We start from the raw sequence: 20696 nt of genomic DNA, 5'->3' as shown, positions 1-20696 counted from the left end.
TTAATGCCAGTTTGATAATATAATTAAATATTAATTTCTGATATATTTAATATGTGTTTTTTTATGCTTCAGCTACCACACATAAAAAAATTGATATAAATGTTTGAGATTGAATATAATTGTTTTTTTTATATTAAATAATAGATCATTGCAAAAAAAAATTTATTGCAAAATCAGAATTTGTGATTAATATTAGTATTAGAATTAGAAATATAATTAAGATTCTTTGAATTAGTATTAGTATTAATACTAGAAATAGGATTCAGATTGTAATTAGGATTAATATATATACTATTAGGATTATGATTAATATTAGTATTAGAATTATAATTAAGATTATGATTATGCTTAGTACGATAATTAGTGACATGCATTAGTATTAATTAGGATTATGATTAGCATTAGGATTGGGATTAGAATTAGAATTAACATTAGCATTAGCATTTGCATTATTAGTATTAAAATTATTAAGCTTATGATTAGTGTTAGGAATAGGATTATGATTAGGATTACTATTAGAACTATTATTAGTGTTATGAATATAATTAGGAATACGATAAGGATTTGGATAATATTAGAATTACAATCATAATTAACATTAGCATAATAATTAGCATATCTAGATTATATTAGCATTAGCATCAAAATTAGTATTAGCATTAACATTAACAATATTAACATATTAGTATTAGTAATAGTATTAATAATAGTATTAGTATAATATTAGTATTAGTAATAGTATTACTATTGGTATTAGTATTAGTATTAGTGTTAGTATTAGTATTCGTATTAATATTAGTATTAGTATCAATATTAGTATTAGTATCAGTATTAGTATTAGTACAAATATATATTAGTATTAACATAAGTATAATTATCCGTATCAATATTATTATCGGTATCAGTATAAGTATCAGTATCAGTACCACAATATGTATCCGTACCAATATAGCTACCAGTATCTGTATCATTATTAGTATCGGTATCAATATCGGTATCGATATCAGAATAAGTATCAGTATCGGTATCGGTATCGGTATCGGTATCGGTATCGGTATCAGTATATATATATGTAACATTAGCATTAGATCATTAGCATTAAAATTAGTTTTAGCATTTATATTAGTATTAGTAATAGTATTAGTATCAATATTAGTATTAATATTACTATTAGTAATAGTATTAGTATTTTTACTAATATTAGTATTAATATCAGTATAGGTATCCGTATCAGTATTAATATCGATATCAGTACCATGATCGGTATCAGTATCAATATCAGTATATGTATCAGTATCGGTATCAATTTTAGTATCAAAATCAGTATGAGTATCAATATTAGTATGAATTTCAGTATCAGTATCAATATCAATATTAATATTTGTATCAGTATTATGTGTATAATATTTTTATTAGTATTTTTATCAGCATCAATATCAGTGTGAATAACAATATTAGTATCACTATTAGTAATAGTATTATTATTAATATTAATATTACTATGAATGTCAATATGAGTATCAACATCAGTATTACTATCAACATCAGTATCAGTATTAACATCAATATCAGTATCAATGTCAGTATCAGTATCACTATCCGTATCCGTATCAGTATCAGTATCAGTATCAATATCAATATCAGTATTTGTATCAATATCAGTAAGTATTAGTGTTAGTATTAGTATTAGTATTTGTATTAGTATTAGTATTAGTATTAGTATTAGTATTAGTATTAGTATTAGTATTAGTATTAGTATTAGTATTAGAATTAGTATTAGTATTAGTATTAGTATTAGTATTAGTATTAGTATTAGTATTAGTATTAATATTAGTATAAGTATTAGTATTAGTATTAGTATTAGTATTAATATTAGTTTTTAGTATTAGTATTAGTATTAGTATTAGTATTAGTATTAGTATTAGTATTAGTATTAGTATTAAGGTTAGTATTAGGATTATAATTAATATTAGTATGAGTACCCGTATTAGTACGAGTATCAGTATTAGTATTGGTATCAATATTAATATCAGCATTACTATTATTATTACTATCAATATTAGTATTATTATTAGTATTAGTATTAGTACTAATATTGATATTAGTATTAGCATTAGTATTAGTATTAGTATTAGTATTAGTATTAGTATTAGTATTAGTATTAGTATCAATATTAGTTTCAAAATATTGAAATCAACATTGGTATTATTATTGGTATTGGCGTATACATCTTTTCTAGCTTTTTTGTAATATTTATAAGTTGTGTTGTTGTTTGAGTAATGTGCATCACTAATTGAATGTTGTTAGTGATAAACTTGCAGGTTATTTGAATATCTATTGTGTTACCTCTATGCTACTGTGTTTGTTGTTAAGTTAGTTATTTTGGAGAGGATTCACATGGTATAGTAGATTGCATTTCATGAAATAGAATTATACCATATGTTTTAAATTATTTCACTTAATCTTCATATCGTGCTTTGCGCCATTCGCATATTTTTCTTACTAATATTTAATTGAATTTCATATGTTACAACTCTGAATTAAGAGATAATTTTTTTTTTATTTCATTCCATTTTGTTTTACTTGAATTGGTGTTATTATAAAGAGATAATCGTTTAAATATTATTATTTTTATCATTTTAAAACTGATATCCGTGCAACGCACGGGTGAAGTACTAGTTTCTTTTTGTAAAGGTATTGACATAGTTTTCATTACATATTTTTTTAAAGTTTTTATTTGTTGAAAATATTAATTCTTAATCCGTCCATTCAATTTTCACCCCAAAACAAACATCATATGAATCCATTTGAATAAACTATAGTAATATATTCCCAATAAAAAAAATAAAAAATTATTCCTTCTAAAAAAGATAATAATAATAATAATAATAAATAAAATAAACAAAAATATTCCAAAGGTGGACCCTTCCACACATGGGCCTTCACTAAGAGTTAAAATCTCTCCAACTCTTTGGGTTCCTAATATTACCCTTTAATACCCCGCCGGGGAATACGATGCTACACCCGGTAAAAATCACCGGGTAACTCTCTTATTGATATGTGTCATTTTTAATTTATTTTATAATTATTTTTCTAAAACTCAATGGGCCATAACTGAACCTGTAGTGGAAATCTTAGCAATTAAGGTGTCTGGTTAAAATCACCGGGTGTAGCATCGATATTGCCTACCCCACCCCACCCCACCCCACCCAAAACAATTACACCATAAACTCCCGCATTACAATATATATATATATATATATATATATATATATATATATATATATATATATATATATATATATATATATAGACACACGCACAAGGGAGAGAGAGATATCTCAATCTGGTTGGCTAATAGAGAAAATGGGGTTACAAAACCAGCTCTCGGATTTGTCATCTGAATCAATCATCGTACTCATGGCAGTACTAATCGGCAAGAGCGTACGTTATCTACGCTCCGTTCTCTTCACTATTATGCACGCACTCGGCCTATTCTCCTCCGGCCACGCCTTCGAACCGGCCGATTGCCACCATTCCGGCATCTCCATGTGCGATTTCGTCGGGTCTGGTTTGGCGGGGGTTGTCCTTCTATGCGAGCAGCTCAATCTCAATCCGGTCTGCTCGTACCCGTACAAATCGGACGAAGACGGTGGCGTTGACCACCGGTTCGGGTCGGCCGATTGCGTGGTCTGCCTGAACCGGATGGGGGATGGGGACCGCCTGCGCAAGCTGGCCTGCCGCCACGTTTTCCACAAGGATTGCATCGACGGTTGGCTCGGACACCTCAACTTCGGATGTCCCCTCTGCCGCGCGCCGCTGGTCTCCGACGAGCGTGTTGAATACACGAGGAGGCGCGTGGCTGGTGATCTTCTGGCTTGGTTCCCTTTACAATGACTCGTCTCTCCACGGCGCGTGGCGATAAAACGAGCTTTAATCTAAGAGATGATGACGTGGATCTATTTCTTTTTTTTTTTTTTTTTTTTTTTCTTTTTCAATTTCGTGTTAAAGGCATTTTAGCAGTTTTGACCTTTGACTTTTTCCCCCCAGTTATTGGTATTTGGTAGTAATTTTTGGGAGTTCTTATCGATCTCCTGATTTTTTTGAAGAGTTGTAGACTCTTTTAAAATGTTTTTGTGTAAATTTTTCATCCTGTTTTGAATAAATAAATATAAACGGTGATTTGTATGTATACCACTATACCCCTGCATATCTAATTTTTTTATTTAGTGTCTTCTTTTTTCTTGTGTAACTAGTTTTATTTTTCCGTTAGTAAAGTATGTGTTGCTAACTTGCTATGCACCCCTTCTATAATTTTAGTAAGAATCGGATGCAGATTGCAAGTGTCACTACATAGCTCAAGTTTTACGTGGCTACACCTAATGAAATACACCATATAGTATAGTTTTAATTTTTACATTACTAATCTACATATAATAATACATACGTTCATATGTATATGTATTTAGTGGATAATTATTTAGGTAGATGTATGGTTTAAAATGACATGGTGTTTCAGGGCTGGTTCTGAGGGAAGGCGAAATAGGCAGTCGTCTAGGGCCCCGAATTTTTACAAAAATTTAGGGCCCCCGTATTATTTTATATACGCTTTATATATTATTTTTTTTAAATTTATTATATATAATATTTTAGAACATCAGTTTTAAAATAAATTTAAGATAAATGATCAATAAATTAACCTTGGGCCCCTAAATATTAAATTTATAATGTCTTAATTATTTATTTTTATACCTAAAATAAAATTCAATATCCACTAGTGTATTTAAGTTTTATAAATATTTATGAAGTCTATTTGCTATAAAGATTACTAGCAGATCATCCAATTAATTTTGAACTTTTTTTCATATTTTAATTTATTTCATATTCATAAATTTTAAAAAATATTTCGGGGCATTACCCCGAAACCGCGTAATCTTTAATTTCATTATTTTTAGAAAATATTATTTATATGTTTTTAGTATATCTAATTTCGAACACTTTTTAATAAAAATTATCTGTCAAATCGGGGTCCCATTTTAAGTTGTTCTTTAAGTCTCGCCTAGGACCCGAATTCTCAAAAATTGGTCTGGGTGTATTTCATCAGGTGTAAAATCCCATATAGGGGTGGGAACAAGCCGAGCTCGGCTCTTTTGGCCAGCTCGAGCTCGAGCTCGAGCTCATCGAGCCAGTTTTTTTTGGCTCGAGCTCAGGCTTAAATTAATTTATTTTTTTTATAATTATTATTTAATTTTTTTATTAAAATCATTTTATTCTTTTAAAAATTATTCATAGAAAAATTAAAAAAATTATAAAATAAATAATGAACTCTAGTTATATATATTTTTTATTTTTTCTATTATTATTATTATATTATTTTATATTATTATGAATTATTTAAGTAATATAGATTTGTTTCTATTTAAATACTAGATATATTTATTATTATAGACTATTTACTATTTAGTTAATAATAATAATAAGAATAAGAATAAGAATAATATATATATATATATATATATATATATATATAAATAGAAGGCAGCTCGCGAGCCGGCTCGCGAGCTGACGAACAACTAATTTTGAGCTCGAGCTCGTGAGCTCGAGCTCGTGAGCTCGAGCTCGAGTTCGAAAAACCCGAGCTCGAGTTCGAGCTTTTTTCGAGCCGGCTCGTCGAGTTCGCTAGCCGGCTCGACTCGTTTACCACCCCTAATCCCATATGCTATTTGCTGTGTTTGAGGGCAAAATCGACTAGACAGGTATAAAATCATGATTAATTGAAGAGCTAATTTCACATAACGCCTGTGTAATCTTGAATAGCAAAAAAAGTCCTCATATTATAAAAATTAGCAAATACCCCCTTATGTTTTGTTTGATAAAGAACATCACCCCTTTTTCTGAAATTGGCTGCTAAGTTATATGAAATTACTAAACTAACCCTGATGTTTTTAATAATATTTTAATTTTAAATAAATAAAATGCATAAAATAAAATAATTAAAAAAAATGAAAAAAAAAAGAAAGAAAAATTTATCACGCACAGGGCCGTCAACTCATGGCAACATCTTCCTTTTCTTCCATCCAGCCCTCCACCGTCGCACCACCACTGCCAACACACCCGCCGCCCCACCTCAAACAATTACTTCAAATATTTTTAATTCAGATCCACCATTAGAGAAACGGAGAAGGGACGGGCAATTCTTCCAATTCTCATCTGCCAAATCTTCAATGTGAAGTGCCTTCGTCTTCCGCCGGGTTTCAGGGAGAAAGCAATTTTTTTTATTTTTGCTTCTTTTGCAAATGGGCTGGAATTCTGGTGGGGGGGGGGGGGGGGGGGGGGGGGCTAGAATTTTTGTCCCCTTTCTTTTTTAGCAAAGGAGCGGATCTGAGGAAGGAGAGGGAGGAGGGAGATGATTAGGTTTTAAGAAATTATGAAAATTGCAATTTGGTCCTATGCAATTTGGAGAGAGGGCTTTTCTGAAATTGTTAGGGACTGAATCGAAAATTCTAAAAACTTCATTTTAGCCATGTGAAAAATCCTGGATAAATTTGTAATTTTCGAAAATGTTGAATTAGGGGTATTTGGGTCTTTTTAGGTCAAAAATCAGACTCCCAGTCGCACAAACCGCGAGTGCATCGCACATCGAGCTCGCAGGGTCCTTTTTGGCTTTGACTAATTTTCACAGGGGGTTATGTGCTAATTTTTTTAACACGGGTGCTTTTTCGGCAATTCGAGATTATACAGGGATGGTTTTTGCAAAAAAACCCTTAATTGAAAGGTGTCTCTTGCAAAATAAATAACCATTTGGTTTTTGCAAAAAAACCCTTAATTGAAAGGTGTCTCTTGCAAAATAAATAACCATTTGACACTCAGGTGTTCTGACCAATTTAATTTTGAAATCCATCACAACTTCATTTATAGCTATCATATAACCCCTACACAACTTGTTACTTGCATGAAGAATATATGATGGGAGAAGAAAGAGTACTTTTCTAACTTCACTGCTAAAACTATGTCAACTATTTCGATTTCACTTACAGGCTGTTTCTTATATTAGGTATATATGGGTAGGAATTTTTTCGATCCGAAAAGTTCCGATTTCGGAACAATTTTTTTTATTGCGACTTCCGAAATTCCAATTTTTTATTTTTTATTTTTTTTGGATTGGAATTATATAAAAAAATGGAATTTCCGATTTCGATCCGATTTAATTTTCGAAATTAATTCTAAAAGATTCCGATTTTTTTCCAAAAAATGCACCTATAAATAATATATATTATATAATATTTATTTTAAGTTTTTTTTTTTCTACAACAGTAATTTGTAATTTGATTTAAGTTTGTTTTAGGATTTTGATATATTGATTGCATTGTTGTATGTTAGAAGTTTTATTATATATTATGATGTGGTTTATTTTCTTAACTGAAATTTAGTAGTTATTAATTTTATTTTTATCGACGTGGATATTCTTATTTTTGGAATATTTTGCAATTTTCATAAATCTCAAAAAAAATTCACTAGTTTTGAATTTTTAAATTCTGATTTAAAAAAAATCCGAAAAGGCTAATTAATTACGTTCTGATCCATCCAACTTGCACTCTAGTTACAGGCTGCTTTCTGATATGATAATAGATACAAAAGGTGAGACTTATTTTCATCCACAAATCAATTGCCTTTTTATTAGGGGTCACTAATAAATATATATTAGATTTGTGTGGTAATTAATTTTTTTTAAATGGTTTGATTTTCTCATGTTAGAGCACTAGACAATAGCAAAATGATTTTCTCAATTTACACATTTATAGGCCCACTAAAATGATTTTTCTATCTGCCTTTTGTATAATTGTACGTCAAATTTCATTTAAGCCCACAATCCTAATACGGATTTTGTAAAGGCTGATTGTGTTATTTTCATAAATATGATCTTCATTTTTTTTTAAAGTATAATCGAAACAAAATGAAATTTATTTTTTATATAATTAAGTAAATTAACTTCCATTTAATTTCAAAATATTATAATTTTGACACGAAAAGTTTGCAAATTGACCGGCAACTGCCAAATAAGTTTTGTGCAGTTTTTTTTTAGAAGAAAACGTAGAACTTTTATTTAAGCAGAAGCCAGACCATGCGGAAGGGAAAAACCTTCTCTGCAAACCAAACTAAGTTTAGTGGCAATGTCATGTGCCAATTGGTTCCCACTTCACTTGATAAATTGAAAATTACAATGAACAAAACTTTTAGCAATCGATAAGACTTCTTCTAGGGAAGCACCAAACGACGACAAAAGAGGATCGCCCGAGTTTAACGCTTGAATAACCTGTAGACAATCGCCCTCCAATGATCGAGGTCCACCCTTGAGTTTTGGCAGTGTTGATGGCTTCAAGGGCCGCATGCGCCTCACAATCAACCGCTCTAGGATGTCCTGGATATCGACGAACCGCCCACAAATATAATAACACTCCCTTTCTCTATCGCGCGCAACCATTAAAACTGAGTAAAAGCTCTCTCCTTTAGGAACCGCAGCATCAAAGTTTATCTTAATAAAACCGTCCGGATATAAATACAATTATTTGTAGCATCTCATAAACCCTTGATCAAAAGACTTCAAGGACAATATTGTGAATTTAAATAGATACTCCCTCCGTTCTAAAATAATTGTCGTTTTAGATTGTTGTGCACATATTAAGAAAATTAATAAATATGCATGGATTTTAGGAAAATACATATAATATGACTAAAATACTCATGTAATTAATTATATTTCAACTAATTAAGAGTACTAATAAGGGCATAATTGAGAAAACAATAATTAATGCATCATTGGCATTTTAAAGTGACAAATAATATGAAGAAAAAAAAATCCTCAAAGCGACAGTTAATTTGAAACGTAGGGAGTAATTAAATATTCTCAAAAGACTTCTAAAAAAATCCCTATAACACATTAAAATTTTATATAAATAACTAGCAACGACAAATTTGTCCGAATAATTTGCATTGGAAGAAAAATGTATGGAATAGTCAGTTTGAGGGGTAAATTGTTAATTATATGTAATTAGGGGGTGCTTGCTTTATATCAAGAAATTTTAAGGGGGGTAAAGTGCATTTATCTCTTAATTTTAAGTGGTTCATTAATGGTGTTTTAATAGCTGCATGTACAACTCTTAATTAGTTGCAGCGCAAGTCCCATCATATCATATCACTTCCCACTTCTCCAAGTGTAAAACTTGTGCCTTTATTTTAATTTTCCTTGGGAAAAATGATTCAAATAAGAAAAATTAAAATAAAACAAATTAAATAGTTAATTATTTTGAAATAAAATTTTGAACTTTAATTTATGTGAACTTATTCAACAAAAATAGATTAAGGTAAATTTGTAAAATTGAGACCTGTCCGTGTACATACACATCTACATAAAACGTCACTTGAAAAGAAACGAAATGAGAATTAATAAACATGTATGGAATAAAAGCAAAAGGAGAAAGGAAAATACTTTTAATTTTCTGATATTATAATTCAAGAGAGAGCAAATTACATAATTATATAGGTGTAAGAGATGCATGCCCAGCAGCACAACAACAATATAATATTCTACGAAACCCCACAACTTTTAACAATATTGCAAAACAACCACCAATTAAACTAAACTCTTACTCCCACCACCGGCCAACAAACTTTTTACTACACATGAAGCTTTAGCTACCTTGTATGCATCTCTTACATCCCATGCTTTATCTCATAATAATAATAATAAAATTAAAAAAAAAAAAAAGATAAAAGATAAAAATACGAAGTTAAAAATGGAATTACATGACCTAATTAAGTTGATCATAATATTCGGACCGCTACCCTCAATTCCCCGCGATGCAATAATAGCGATCTCCCGATTATGCCCCTATAGGCTAAGAAATCGGGAGATCGAAATATTGCAAAGCTGTTTTTTTCTTTTTTGTATATGGCTTCCACATTCTACATTTCCACCACCAACCGCCGCCACCGTCTCCTCCTTACTCCTCCGCCGTAGCCACCGTGTGAGCCACCAACCATATCCTTATAAATTAAAAAAGTGTCAAGAATTTGGCCAAGTTAATTAGAAATAAAAGTTAACTATAGAAAAAGGGGGAGTAGCTAGATTGTATATGCATAAGAGGAAGAAACATTGTTAGCCATTTATAGTGGCATCAAGACTGCAAATCTTTATTACATCTTTCACACACACACACACATACTTATCTCTCCTCCTTTCTCTCTCTCTCTTCAATCTGTATGTATACGTATATGTTTGTGTAAGTATAGATAAAGACATGCGTGGAATATAGAAATAATATAGTTGGTGTTGAAATTGTAGTCTTCCGAGTAGGGTTAAGGGCATGTTTGTGGAATTAATTAGGGCAAATTACGGCAACCCCTTACGATACGACTATATTACGATTTTTTATCCCTCTTGTTTGTGTAATTACATTCACCCCCTCCTTTTAAATATTTGTACGTCATTTTTTTTGTAATCCGGTTATTTAACAAACCAAATCGTATATTCAGTTCAGTTAACAGTATAAAATGTTGTCGTACCGAAATTTCGCTTCGAGTTTACTAAATTAACCTCCCTAAATTTTTCTATGAAGGAATATTTCCGTAAGATAATACATAGTTGAGGGATGACTATAATTACCCAAATAAGATGGGGGTTTTCGTAATTAATTGATATATAGCTCCACTATCTAGCTCGAATTCCAATGGGGTTGGAGTATTGCAAATGGGAGAGTGTGAACGTGGCTGGCTAAACTTCACTTTTTGTGCACAAATATTTGTGATTTCCAACCCATCGCTCTCACATCAAGACAAAGGTGTGTTCATCAACTACTTTTCAGTTTTATTACCTCATTATTGATTTTTCATTACAAGCGTGTGTGTGTGTGTGTGTGGAATATTATTGACTTATTGTATGTGTATCAAGACTCTGTGATATACATTCTTGATTTGAATGTTTACATGACAAAATATTTCACGAATTGAAATATGGATTAAATTAAAACTATACTCTTTTAACACGCCTACTTCCCTTTTCTTTTCTTTTTTGTTTTTTTTTTTTTTTTTTTTTTTATTATTTAGTTATCATATTTTCCTGGCCAAAATTTTAACACTACAAACTACTATATTCGTGCCACAAAAGTATTTGTTGCTTTCGACAACATTTCCTGTTTCAAATCTTAGAATTATAAATTAATTTTTTACTTTTTTTCCAATTTTGCCCCTTATTATTGGCCGAAAAAAAATTATATGAGTAGCGATTGATGAGAAATGTTTTAAGCACTTTTCTACATTTTTTGTATGACTTACACGGTTTTGTAGAACCTACATACACTCGATGAAATACGCCATGTAGTTTTATACCACTCATTTAAACATATACACACACCAATATGTATATGTACTTAGGGAATAATTATTATGTAAATTTATGGTTTAAAACCACATGTTATATTTCAGCAGGTATATGATCTCATAAGTTTGATCCATGATTAATTGAAAAAAATTAATATTTGTGTAGCAATCCAAAACGACCAATATTTTAACATAGAGGTAATAGTACTGCGATATCGAATATTTGATATTCCATATTTTTTTACAACTAAAATTGTATTTTTTTTTAAATAGGATAAATGTTGGCAGGAATAAATTAAAAAAATAAATAAAAAAAAGAAAAAAAAAACATTATTTTATTTTTATTGTATGAGGAGAGAAAAGGGGGAAATTATTAATATTAATAAATGGCACACCAAAATGAATGGGTTGTTAAATCACTTTATGGCGGATTTGTCAGTCACATTGATAAAGAAGATACTCTTAAATATCGATAAGTCAGCTATTAGATTTTCATGTCTCTCTTTTTTCTCTTCTAATTACTTTTTTTTTTTTTCCATTTCAAATGGCACTTTCGTAATTACGACCAACAAATAAAGTTGTGTCCATTAATTCAACCACTTAAACAGCATCCTAAGTTTATTTCTGCTTTACATGGGAGTACATCATTATTTTTTCTAACCAAAAATAATATTAAATTTCTGTTTAATTTTTCTTTTATTTTTTCAAAATTAAATAGTTTTAGAAATGCCCAATAATTTAAACTCGAGAAAGAGGTTATGCCTAATTACTCCACAATATAAGTTTAATTTATTCATTAATCAGCTTACACAATCATAATACGATAATGACTAATCACGATGATAAGTCCCAAGTGTGTATCAATATCATATTATCATTATTAGTACATCACGAATTGTCCTGTATTTTTTAAATGATGTCATCATTACACAATCGATCGTGCTATCAAAATATATTGACCGAGTACTTGAAGCAAGTGAATTTGTGTTAATTGACTTAAGTTTTAATTTTTTTGCCAACGGTCTCTTGTATGATTTGCAAAAAAATATAAGATAACGTATGTTTAATCAGTGCATATATATGGTTGGTTGCGGGTTCCTTCATTACTAAATAAAAAATAAAAAAACATGTCCGTAAAATTTGCTTCAATAATTAAAAAAAATGGAAAAGGAAAATCAAAGAAAAGAAAATGAATGAGATTGTTTAAAAAAGGAAATAGGTGGTTTTAAAAATTAATTAATTGAATATATTTTAAAATCGAGCAGCATTTTAGTAAACCAAATTTACGAGGTATCAAAATTGTTGAGTAATTAAAAGGAAAATATAGTTATATTTTTAACTCTTGCTATAAAAAGGAATTGCACATCATACAGTAAAATCTCGATAGTCTAATACTAAGTTAATTAATAACCTATTGTAAATTATATAGTTTATTGATTCCCACCGGAGGACAACATGTTAAATTAATACTTTGCCCAAATTAATAAGATAATAAATATTCAAAATTTATATAAACCACTTTATAACTTCATAATGCATAAGGGTAACCATTTAGTATATACTATATGTCAATTTATGGTTCTTCTATCAAGAGTTGATAAATATATTCTATCTTCTTTCACTTTTTATTGAATTCGACACTCCTTGAATAATCCCCGGATTTTTTTGACATGGTAAAACCTTGCGGTGTAATTTTGTTGTAACTCAACGAAAGAAATAGTCGCGGCTTTATGTATCGACTATTAAAAATGATACAATAAAATGTTAAAGTATAATTAAATGCTAGTTTGTTAATAAAATTAGTATAATATTATTTTACTACTAATTCAAAATCTATAAATTGAACTAATAAAACTAGTCAAAAATTCAAAACTCGTAAACTCAAGATACAAAGTTTATTAGTAATGGATTAGTAGCCAATTATTTATTTTATGCCATTAATCCACGAACCCCATCAACTTATATTCTTATTAGTGTTTCGTTGTTGGCTTAACGTGTACGAATGATCTGTGTAAGATACATTCGTAATAGGGAATATTGTTTACTTCCCTTGTGTATTCTTGTGATACTGTTTATATTAGAAGTATTTCGCCTTTGAAGGCAGTTCACAGGTATTTACTTGTGGATAGTAAGTTTTGTGTTGTTTTATTTATTTTGCTGCATGTTATGGTAAATGCTATCACACTTCACATAACATCTTATGTGTTACTTATTTATTATGAATTCGGGGATATTGATTCTTTCAATATATAGACATTTGGGTACTAATCTTGTTTTCTAGTTTCTAATTTCTATTCTCTTATATATCTACTTCAAATGTAGAAGTTTAGTAGAATACGCTTAATTTAAAGGTTATGGATTTTGCAAAATAAGTTTCAGTAAAATATGCTTCATAATATTTTGAAATATTTTTAAATAAATTGATAAAATATCATCTTCTTGCTTTAAATAATTTTAAATAATTAACCGAAAGATAATAATACCATTTAAACGACTCATTTTGCAACCCATAAACCGGTTACTAATTTCATCCATCACAAATTAATAAAAATATTAATATATGAAACTAACAAAATGAATAAAAAAATAAGAGAGAAAATCAATGATTAGATAATCGAAAGAGGTAATCTAGAGATATGTGAGGTTGGGGCAAAATCCAATTAAAGATATTTGAAATGTCTAGTCAATGTAGGGTTATGGGCGGACACAGGGCGGCGCGTGAGCATCGAGACGCCGCTGCTGCGATTCCAATTCCCATGTTTAGCCGTTTAAAGCCACTCCCACTCCCACTCGATTCGACATTTTTTGAGTGGAAATTAGTGATATCTTGCCGCTTGTGGCAATTGCTTTGGTTTGAGGGTCATTTTTTTTTTTTTATTATTATTGTTTTTTTTTTTTAATTATATGTGTGCAAAATATTTCATTATATTTATGGGGTAATGGCAAATAGGTCCATGACAAGGGCACTTAATTAAAAGAGGGACATCTAACTTTTTTGTCTTTCAAATAAATTCAGCCCATTCAAACTTATTTGCAAATAAGGAAAATCCTTTTATATATACCAAAATTACCCCCAATTCATTGAAACTCAACGCCGGAAAAAAAAAAAAAGAAGTCAACGCCGGAATCTGGCCGGAAAAAAAAAACGTTTCTGAAAAAAAAAACTATTTTGTGAAAAAACAAAATTGGGGGTTAATGTGATACATTTGTTTAAATTCGAGGTCAATGTGTAATAGTAAGGAAGTTAAAGCATAATGGGTGGAATTAATAAGAATTATATTACTGGGGGTATTTTAGACTAAAGAATGGGGATGGGTTTAATTGAGAGACTGTTTTTTTTTTTGTGGACCAAAATGCATTTAAGTCCTATGTGATGGGCCTTTTTGCCATTCGCCCTATATTTATTTGCCACCAATAATATATACTCACCTAGTTTGATGTGAGAAGCAATATTACATTTCTATAAAAAAAGGAAATACAATATTATATTAAAGTAAATAATAAATAAATAATTGTTTTGTCCATATAATCAATTTATTTATCATATATTTTTCTCTTTTTAAGACAATTTTTGGCATGACATTTATTTCGATTCATTATTCGGCCGATTAGCATATGATTTTCGCGGGTGTTATGATCATGAACAGTTAAACTCGACATCTACATCATTTCACAATGTCGGATTTGTTTATCAATATAGACAATCGAACGCACAATTTATTATTTTTGTTTCCGACAAGTTTTGCATAAATTGCAGAACAAGGAAAAGACGGAATATAAAATAAATTTATAAAACTATAGATTACAATTTCTTGAAAAAAAAATCATTCATTCTTCTCTTCTAATAAAATCCGGGGGCTTAAAATAAGCTTGTTCTATAAAGCAAATTGATATCAAATGGATATAAAGCTAATTATAAAATTAGGCAAACACACATTTAATATCTTTTGAAAAATACACATTTACTTGATCGAGCTTGTCACACACGGTTAACCTAGTGTAGGTTACGTCTTTGTATGATTTGCAAGTTATTTTACGAGAATGTAAACTTAGCCAGTGCACCTAATGTTGTTTCATTAAAAATAAATAACACATTTCCTAACATTAATCATGCTTTTTCCCTTTTCAGTTTGTTTTTTTTTTATTTTTTTTTATTTCTTTTTCTTAGTCTTTGAGCAATTGTCTTCTTCAATGTGGCTAAATATTTTTAGGGTACATATTCCATGATGGGATATGCAGGTTTCCCGCAAATGCAATTCAATAATATTTTATATATTGTGGATTTCAAGGATATATTTGTGGCATTGTTGAACTTGTGCCATACACTCGGTTAAATAATTTAGCATTGGGGCTATTTATTTTTCTTTCCAGTGAAATATTAAATCTCGTTTCAATTTTATTAATTCTGTTATTACATTTGAATTTGATTTTGATTATTTTATAGTTTGATTTTGTCAAAATGAAAAATAGAAAAACAATAGTCCTTCGAAATGTAATTCTAATCCAGTTAGATCAAATATCGGGTGATTATAAAGTTATGTATGAATGAGTCATATTCTGAATTTTAGACATTTCAGAATATCAAATTATGGGCATTATGATAACTTAATACATATATTTCTCATCTATAGATTAATACATATCTTTCTTACCCGACATGGGATCTTAGTGATGAAAGTTGTATTAAAAAGTTGACTTAGAGAACTAAAAAATGGTCAAACTCATGCTTAAAGTTGAAATAGTATATATTTAAAGCTAAAACGACATTTATCATATTCCTTATTTCAATCATAGACGCATAGGCCATTTCATATATATCCTTTTCTTTGTATCATACATTTTATATATATCCTTTGAAATTTGAGATAGGGGTATCTTTTTTGTGCTATAGCATTTGGTTGGACTTCCACATCCTGGCAAATGGCAATAAGAAAGAAAGGATAACAAAATTTATATTTTGGACTGATTTTTGGGAAATGTAATTTTTTTATTTTGGGAGAAAAGCGTTTTGATACAAGAATCTAAGAAAAAAAAATTGTGACATAGTAGGTTTTGAATTATATAATGAGTTCAACATAAGGGTGAAAGTGAGAACACAATTCTTCTTATAAAAAAAAAAAGCGAGAACACAAATTTCGATTTCGATCCACATCTTTTCGAATTATTTAGAAAAAAAAAATTACCTTTTCGATATTCTATAGTTTTCGTAAGTTGTTGGATTGAAATAAAATAAATGTATGAAAAATATTGGAGTTTTTTATTTTCGATTCAATTTTAATCGTAAAAATGATACCAAAACTTTTTCTTTTGTTTCTAAAATACATTAATAAATAGTAAATTATATTCCATATGTATGTCTTTTACTTATTAAAAAATAATAAATTTTTAATAAGTTTTGCCAACTTCAACCTTAAATCATCCAAAATCCGAAGATGTTGATTTTGATCGTTCCGACTTATTCTCACCCCTAGTCGAGGACGAGTCTACTCCGTAAATACGGTCTACACTAGTTGAAAAAATGATATTGACCTTAATGCTAAAGCATTTAGTTTGACCATAGACAAAACTAATCACACTTTGGGCCAAAATCCACCTACTTGAGTGTCCATTAAGATCATTTGCCTTGCCAGGCATCATAATAAAATTCACAAAGGTGAACTATCAGCATCAAAACTTGCTTAACCACTAAGCAAAAAACCTTTACATAATTGCAAAATGGAGTTTCAACATTAACCAACCACACAAATAACCATTAAAGAAGGTAATGCTTTATTATATATCACGGCATTTTTCAACGTAAAGCATGTCGAAAAATGATGAAGGTACACATTGTCTGTTCACCGCAAGATTTCCTCTGTCCCGTGTAATGAATGACTAATGACCCGTTTACCGTCATGCAGACCCCCGTTATCATATATTTACGACACTTTCACTTATTTACTTCAAATAAAAAAAAATAGAAAAAATTAAAATCCTATTTAGATACAGATGCCAACTTCTCTATATTTGGTGGGAATTCAGGAAACTCTTGAGTACAATAAGCAGCTCTTGATGCACATAAAAGTTCAGATTTTCTTGAAACAATGGGACTATTATAAGATAGGCTAGAATAAGATGTTACCGATAGTTCATCGGATCGAGAGAGTTGGAATTCATTGCCCTGGTGAGTTGCTCCTCTTCAGTGAGAGAATGTCGAAAGTGGCAACGGTGGCCGTAAGGGCAAGGAACGCCGTTTAGGACCATGCGGCAGACCTCAGTCTTGTAACGAGGGTGGCGTACGACTGGACGGAGCTCTTGAATGCCGTGTGCAAATTGGCAGTTATCTCCATAAGGGCAAGCTCCAGTCTGTTGCCATTTGTTGCACAGCTCAGTCTTGATCATGCCCTGATTGTACACTTCGAGTTCAAGTGGCTGCTCCTTCCCTCCTTTCACGTATACCTTTTGCTGCATTGGTAACAACAAATAACATAAGCCCACATACAATAAATATCTTACAAGCATATAGAGATGGAGTTCTCCAATATTTGGCAAAAACAAATGTTTAATGCAGCAAATCTTGTCGACAGAAAACATTAGATTTCACATCCAAATGAAGCTGGCAAAATGAAGTTACTTGAGAAAAGCAAGAGGAGATGAGAAAATCTATGTAACTCCATACTAATTACGATTACGTGACTATTATGCTGGGAAAATTTTCTTACAAACCAAAAGTTACAATAAGGATCCAAAATGTAGATTAACCTCTGCTGAAAATCTTTATCATCGTTTTCGCAAACTATTGAATCCATTATGAGGGGAAATTTCTCAAATCTGCCACAAGTTCATGCAAAACATGTTGACGTAAAACTTGTAGAAAACTTACGATAAAGTTTTCATTTTGATGACACCGAAAAAACAGTAACCCCACACTCGACAAAAGTATAAACACGAGGTAATACGAAGAAAAATATACCGTTTCGTTGTCAGTTTTGTTTTGGTTTGGTGCTTTAACACAGTCTTCTCCTTTTCTGGCAGCTCGAATTGCTTTCAAATAGCCACTGGAACGAACCGAAATACTCTTGGGCAAATTGACCCGCTCCAGTTCCCCCTGCCCGCCCAGACCCGAGTCCATCACACTAGTCGGACTCTTAGTCACAGCCTCATTCTCACTCGTCCCCTCTTCTTCCACACTCATACTCATCTTCCGCAACCCGTCCTCCACAGAATCGAAACTCGGACCGAGATCCACTCCATGAAACTGCCTCCCGTTGAGCAACAAATTCAATCGATTTTTCAATTCGAAATTGGCCATTTTGAGATTGACATTCTCCTGGCGGAGGGACTGAGCCTGCTTCGCCGCCTCGCTTAGGTGGAACAGCACCTTCTGGTGACGGCCCATCAAATCCTGATGCAATTGCTGCTGCTGAAGCTGGATTTGGGGAAAATACGACCCTAGCGCATCTTCACTTTCCATGGAAGGGGAACTGAATGAGCCGTCGTTTGAGTAATCGAGAAGAGGCGAATGCTCCGGCGGGAAAATTGAGGGGTGGAATAACGCCGCGAAATCGTAGTCGCCTGTGAAAGGCGCCGGCGCCGGCGTTGAGGAGAAATCCGGCCACTCGTGGCCCGAAATTGAGATTTCTCTCTGCATTTCTTCTATCTCCTGTTCATATCAAATCGTAATCAGGCGATTGAAAAAGAAAAAAGAAAAACACAAAACAGATGAGAATTTCATCACTTCTTCCATAAATTGAGAATCGTAATCATCAAAAAGTTTAACTTAAATTTTCTTCATCGATCAAGCCTGTACAAAACCGTATGCAGGTTGAGGAAGAAATCGCCGTGAATGGAGAAAAAAATGCAGTGATTTAGGGCTAACTGACCTTTCGCTCTGATTACGTTTTGGAGAGAGAAACAAAATACAGAGAAATGGCGAGGAAGAAGAAGAGAGGGATAATTTATATATGCAGTTGGCAGCGAAGCAGGTAGGGGCAATCTGGGAATATGAAATTTCATCTCAGTTGTTGAGCGATGGCAATTTGGGGATGGACGTTCACTCGAGTAGTGATAGCTTTTGGACTGCTTTTAAGGGCATTCTCGTCATTTAATTTTGTCAAAAAATATTTAGGCGGGAAGATTATGAACAATGGAACTAGTATATATGTTTTTTTTTTTATTTACTTCCATACTATCTACGAGTAACATTTTCATAGATCAAATCATCAAATATTGTATAATAAATATCAAAAAGTGGAAGAAATTAGACCAGATTATTTATAATTTATATTGTTGGACAATTGTAAATAATCAGGTGTAGCATCTAACTCCCAAAAGGATAGTGACTCTTATGGATGTCGTGAATTACCCTTTTATGGAGGGATCCGAAACTTCAAGTCTCTAATTATATCCAAGCAATATATCTAAACAAAAATCTTGAAAATTAGGGAAAACAAAAAAAACGAGAAAGCAAAGGAAAAATAAATGTTTGGTTACGTTTTCGTCTCAGTTTAATTGTTTACCCGAAACGAATTGGTGTCTGTCTTCACTAAAAAACAAACATACACCACTTTATTTATTAATTTTTTTTTCTTCTACAGTATATTTTTTATGACACGTTTAAACATGATTTGACCACTACCGTGTATTTTGTCTCATTTCGGCTGAAACAAATATTACTTTCATTCTCCAGTTATTATGTCAAAACATATTTCTGCAAAATGAAATGAAAAGAATTCCCCGAAACGTATCCGAACATTGCCTAAGTATCTTGTTATCATGTGTGCTATTCATAATGTCGACAGTTTGTTAGAAGAACAAATGAAATTTTCCTATCAACTCATTTCATATATCTTACTCAATAAACTGCAGTTAGTTGGGAAGAACAAAGTGGTGCCCAGATTAACACACAGCTTGCAGTTAGTAAAGAGCCATTTTAATTGCCTTTTTAGTTGCTTATGTTGGAAGTTTATGGAACAAGAAGCATTATATTTGTTTGGTGGACTTAATTGCAAAAATATATATTTGGTAGATAGCTGTTCAATGAAAAGTATAGATTCAATTACATAAGAGTTGTTTGAGCACATAAAAATCATCATTAATTTCTTCGCTTCTTTAACACAACTTTTAACTAATTCTTAGCTATCTAACATCTACTAATAGTATGTGTATCGATCGATCTCGTTTGGTGCTACACGAAATTTCTTAATTACCCAAAATCGGAGCTTGTTATTATTATTTTTTTTGTGTGTGGAACGACCCGAAATGTTATTGCACTAGCTAAATATGTAATAATAATTTTTTTTTTAATTAATCATGGATTCATGGTTCATCTTACCAACCAA

General features: G+C 31.0%; 2 protein-coding genes across 2 annotated transcripts; one reads left to right on the top strand and one right to left on the bottom strand.

The window, feature by feature from the left end:
- The first annotated feature begins 3319 nt into the window (after positions 1-3319).
- On the top strand, positions 3320-4192 carry LOC105954174 (E3 ubiquitin-protein ligase RHA2A). The gene has a single exon (XM_012977851.2). The coding sequence runs from the start codon at positions 3367-3369 to the stop codon at positions 3895-3897; it is 531 nt and encodes a 176-aa protein (XP_012833305.2). The 5' UTR covers positions 3320-3366; the 3' UTR covers positions 3898-4192.
- Positions 4193-17128: 12936 nt separating this feature from the next.
- Positions 17129-19402, bottom strand: LOC105954230 (zinc finger CCCH domain-containing protein 15). The gene is made up of 3 exons (XM_088827005.1): positions 19239-19402; positions 18329-19018; positions 17129-17820 (listed from the first exon to the last, which is right to left on the bottom strand). The coding sequence occupies exons 2-3, from the start codon at positions 19004-19006 to the stop codon at positions 17494-17496; spliced, it is 1005 nt and encodes a 334-aa protein (XP_088683131.1). The 5' UTR covers positions 19007-19018; positions 19239-19402; the 3' UTR covers positions 17129-17493.
- Positions 19403-20696: the final 1294 nt, after the last annotated feature.

Source organism: Erythranthe guttata, chromosome 12 (assembly GCF_056151865.1).
Source record: "Erythranthe guttata isolate IM_541 chromosome 12, IM_541, whole genome shotgun sequence".
NCBI lineage: Eukaryota > Viridiplantae > Streptophyta > Magnoliopsida > Lamiales > Phrymaceae > Erythranthe > Erythranthe guttata.
The sequence above is the reverse complement of the archived record's forward strand: the minus strand, read 5'-3'. Positions and strand labels throughout refer to the sequence as shown.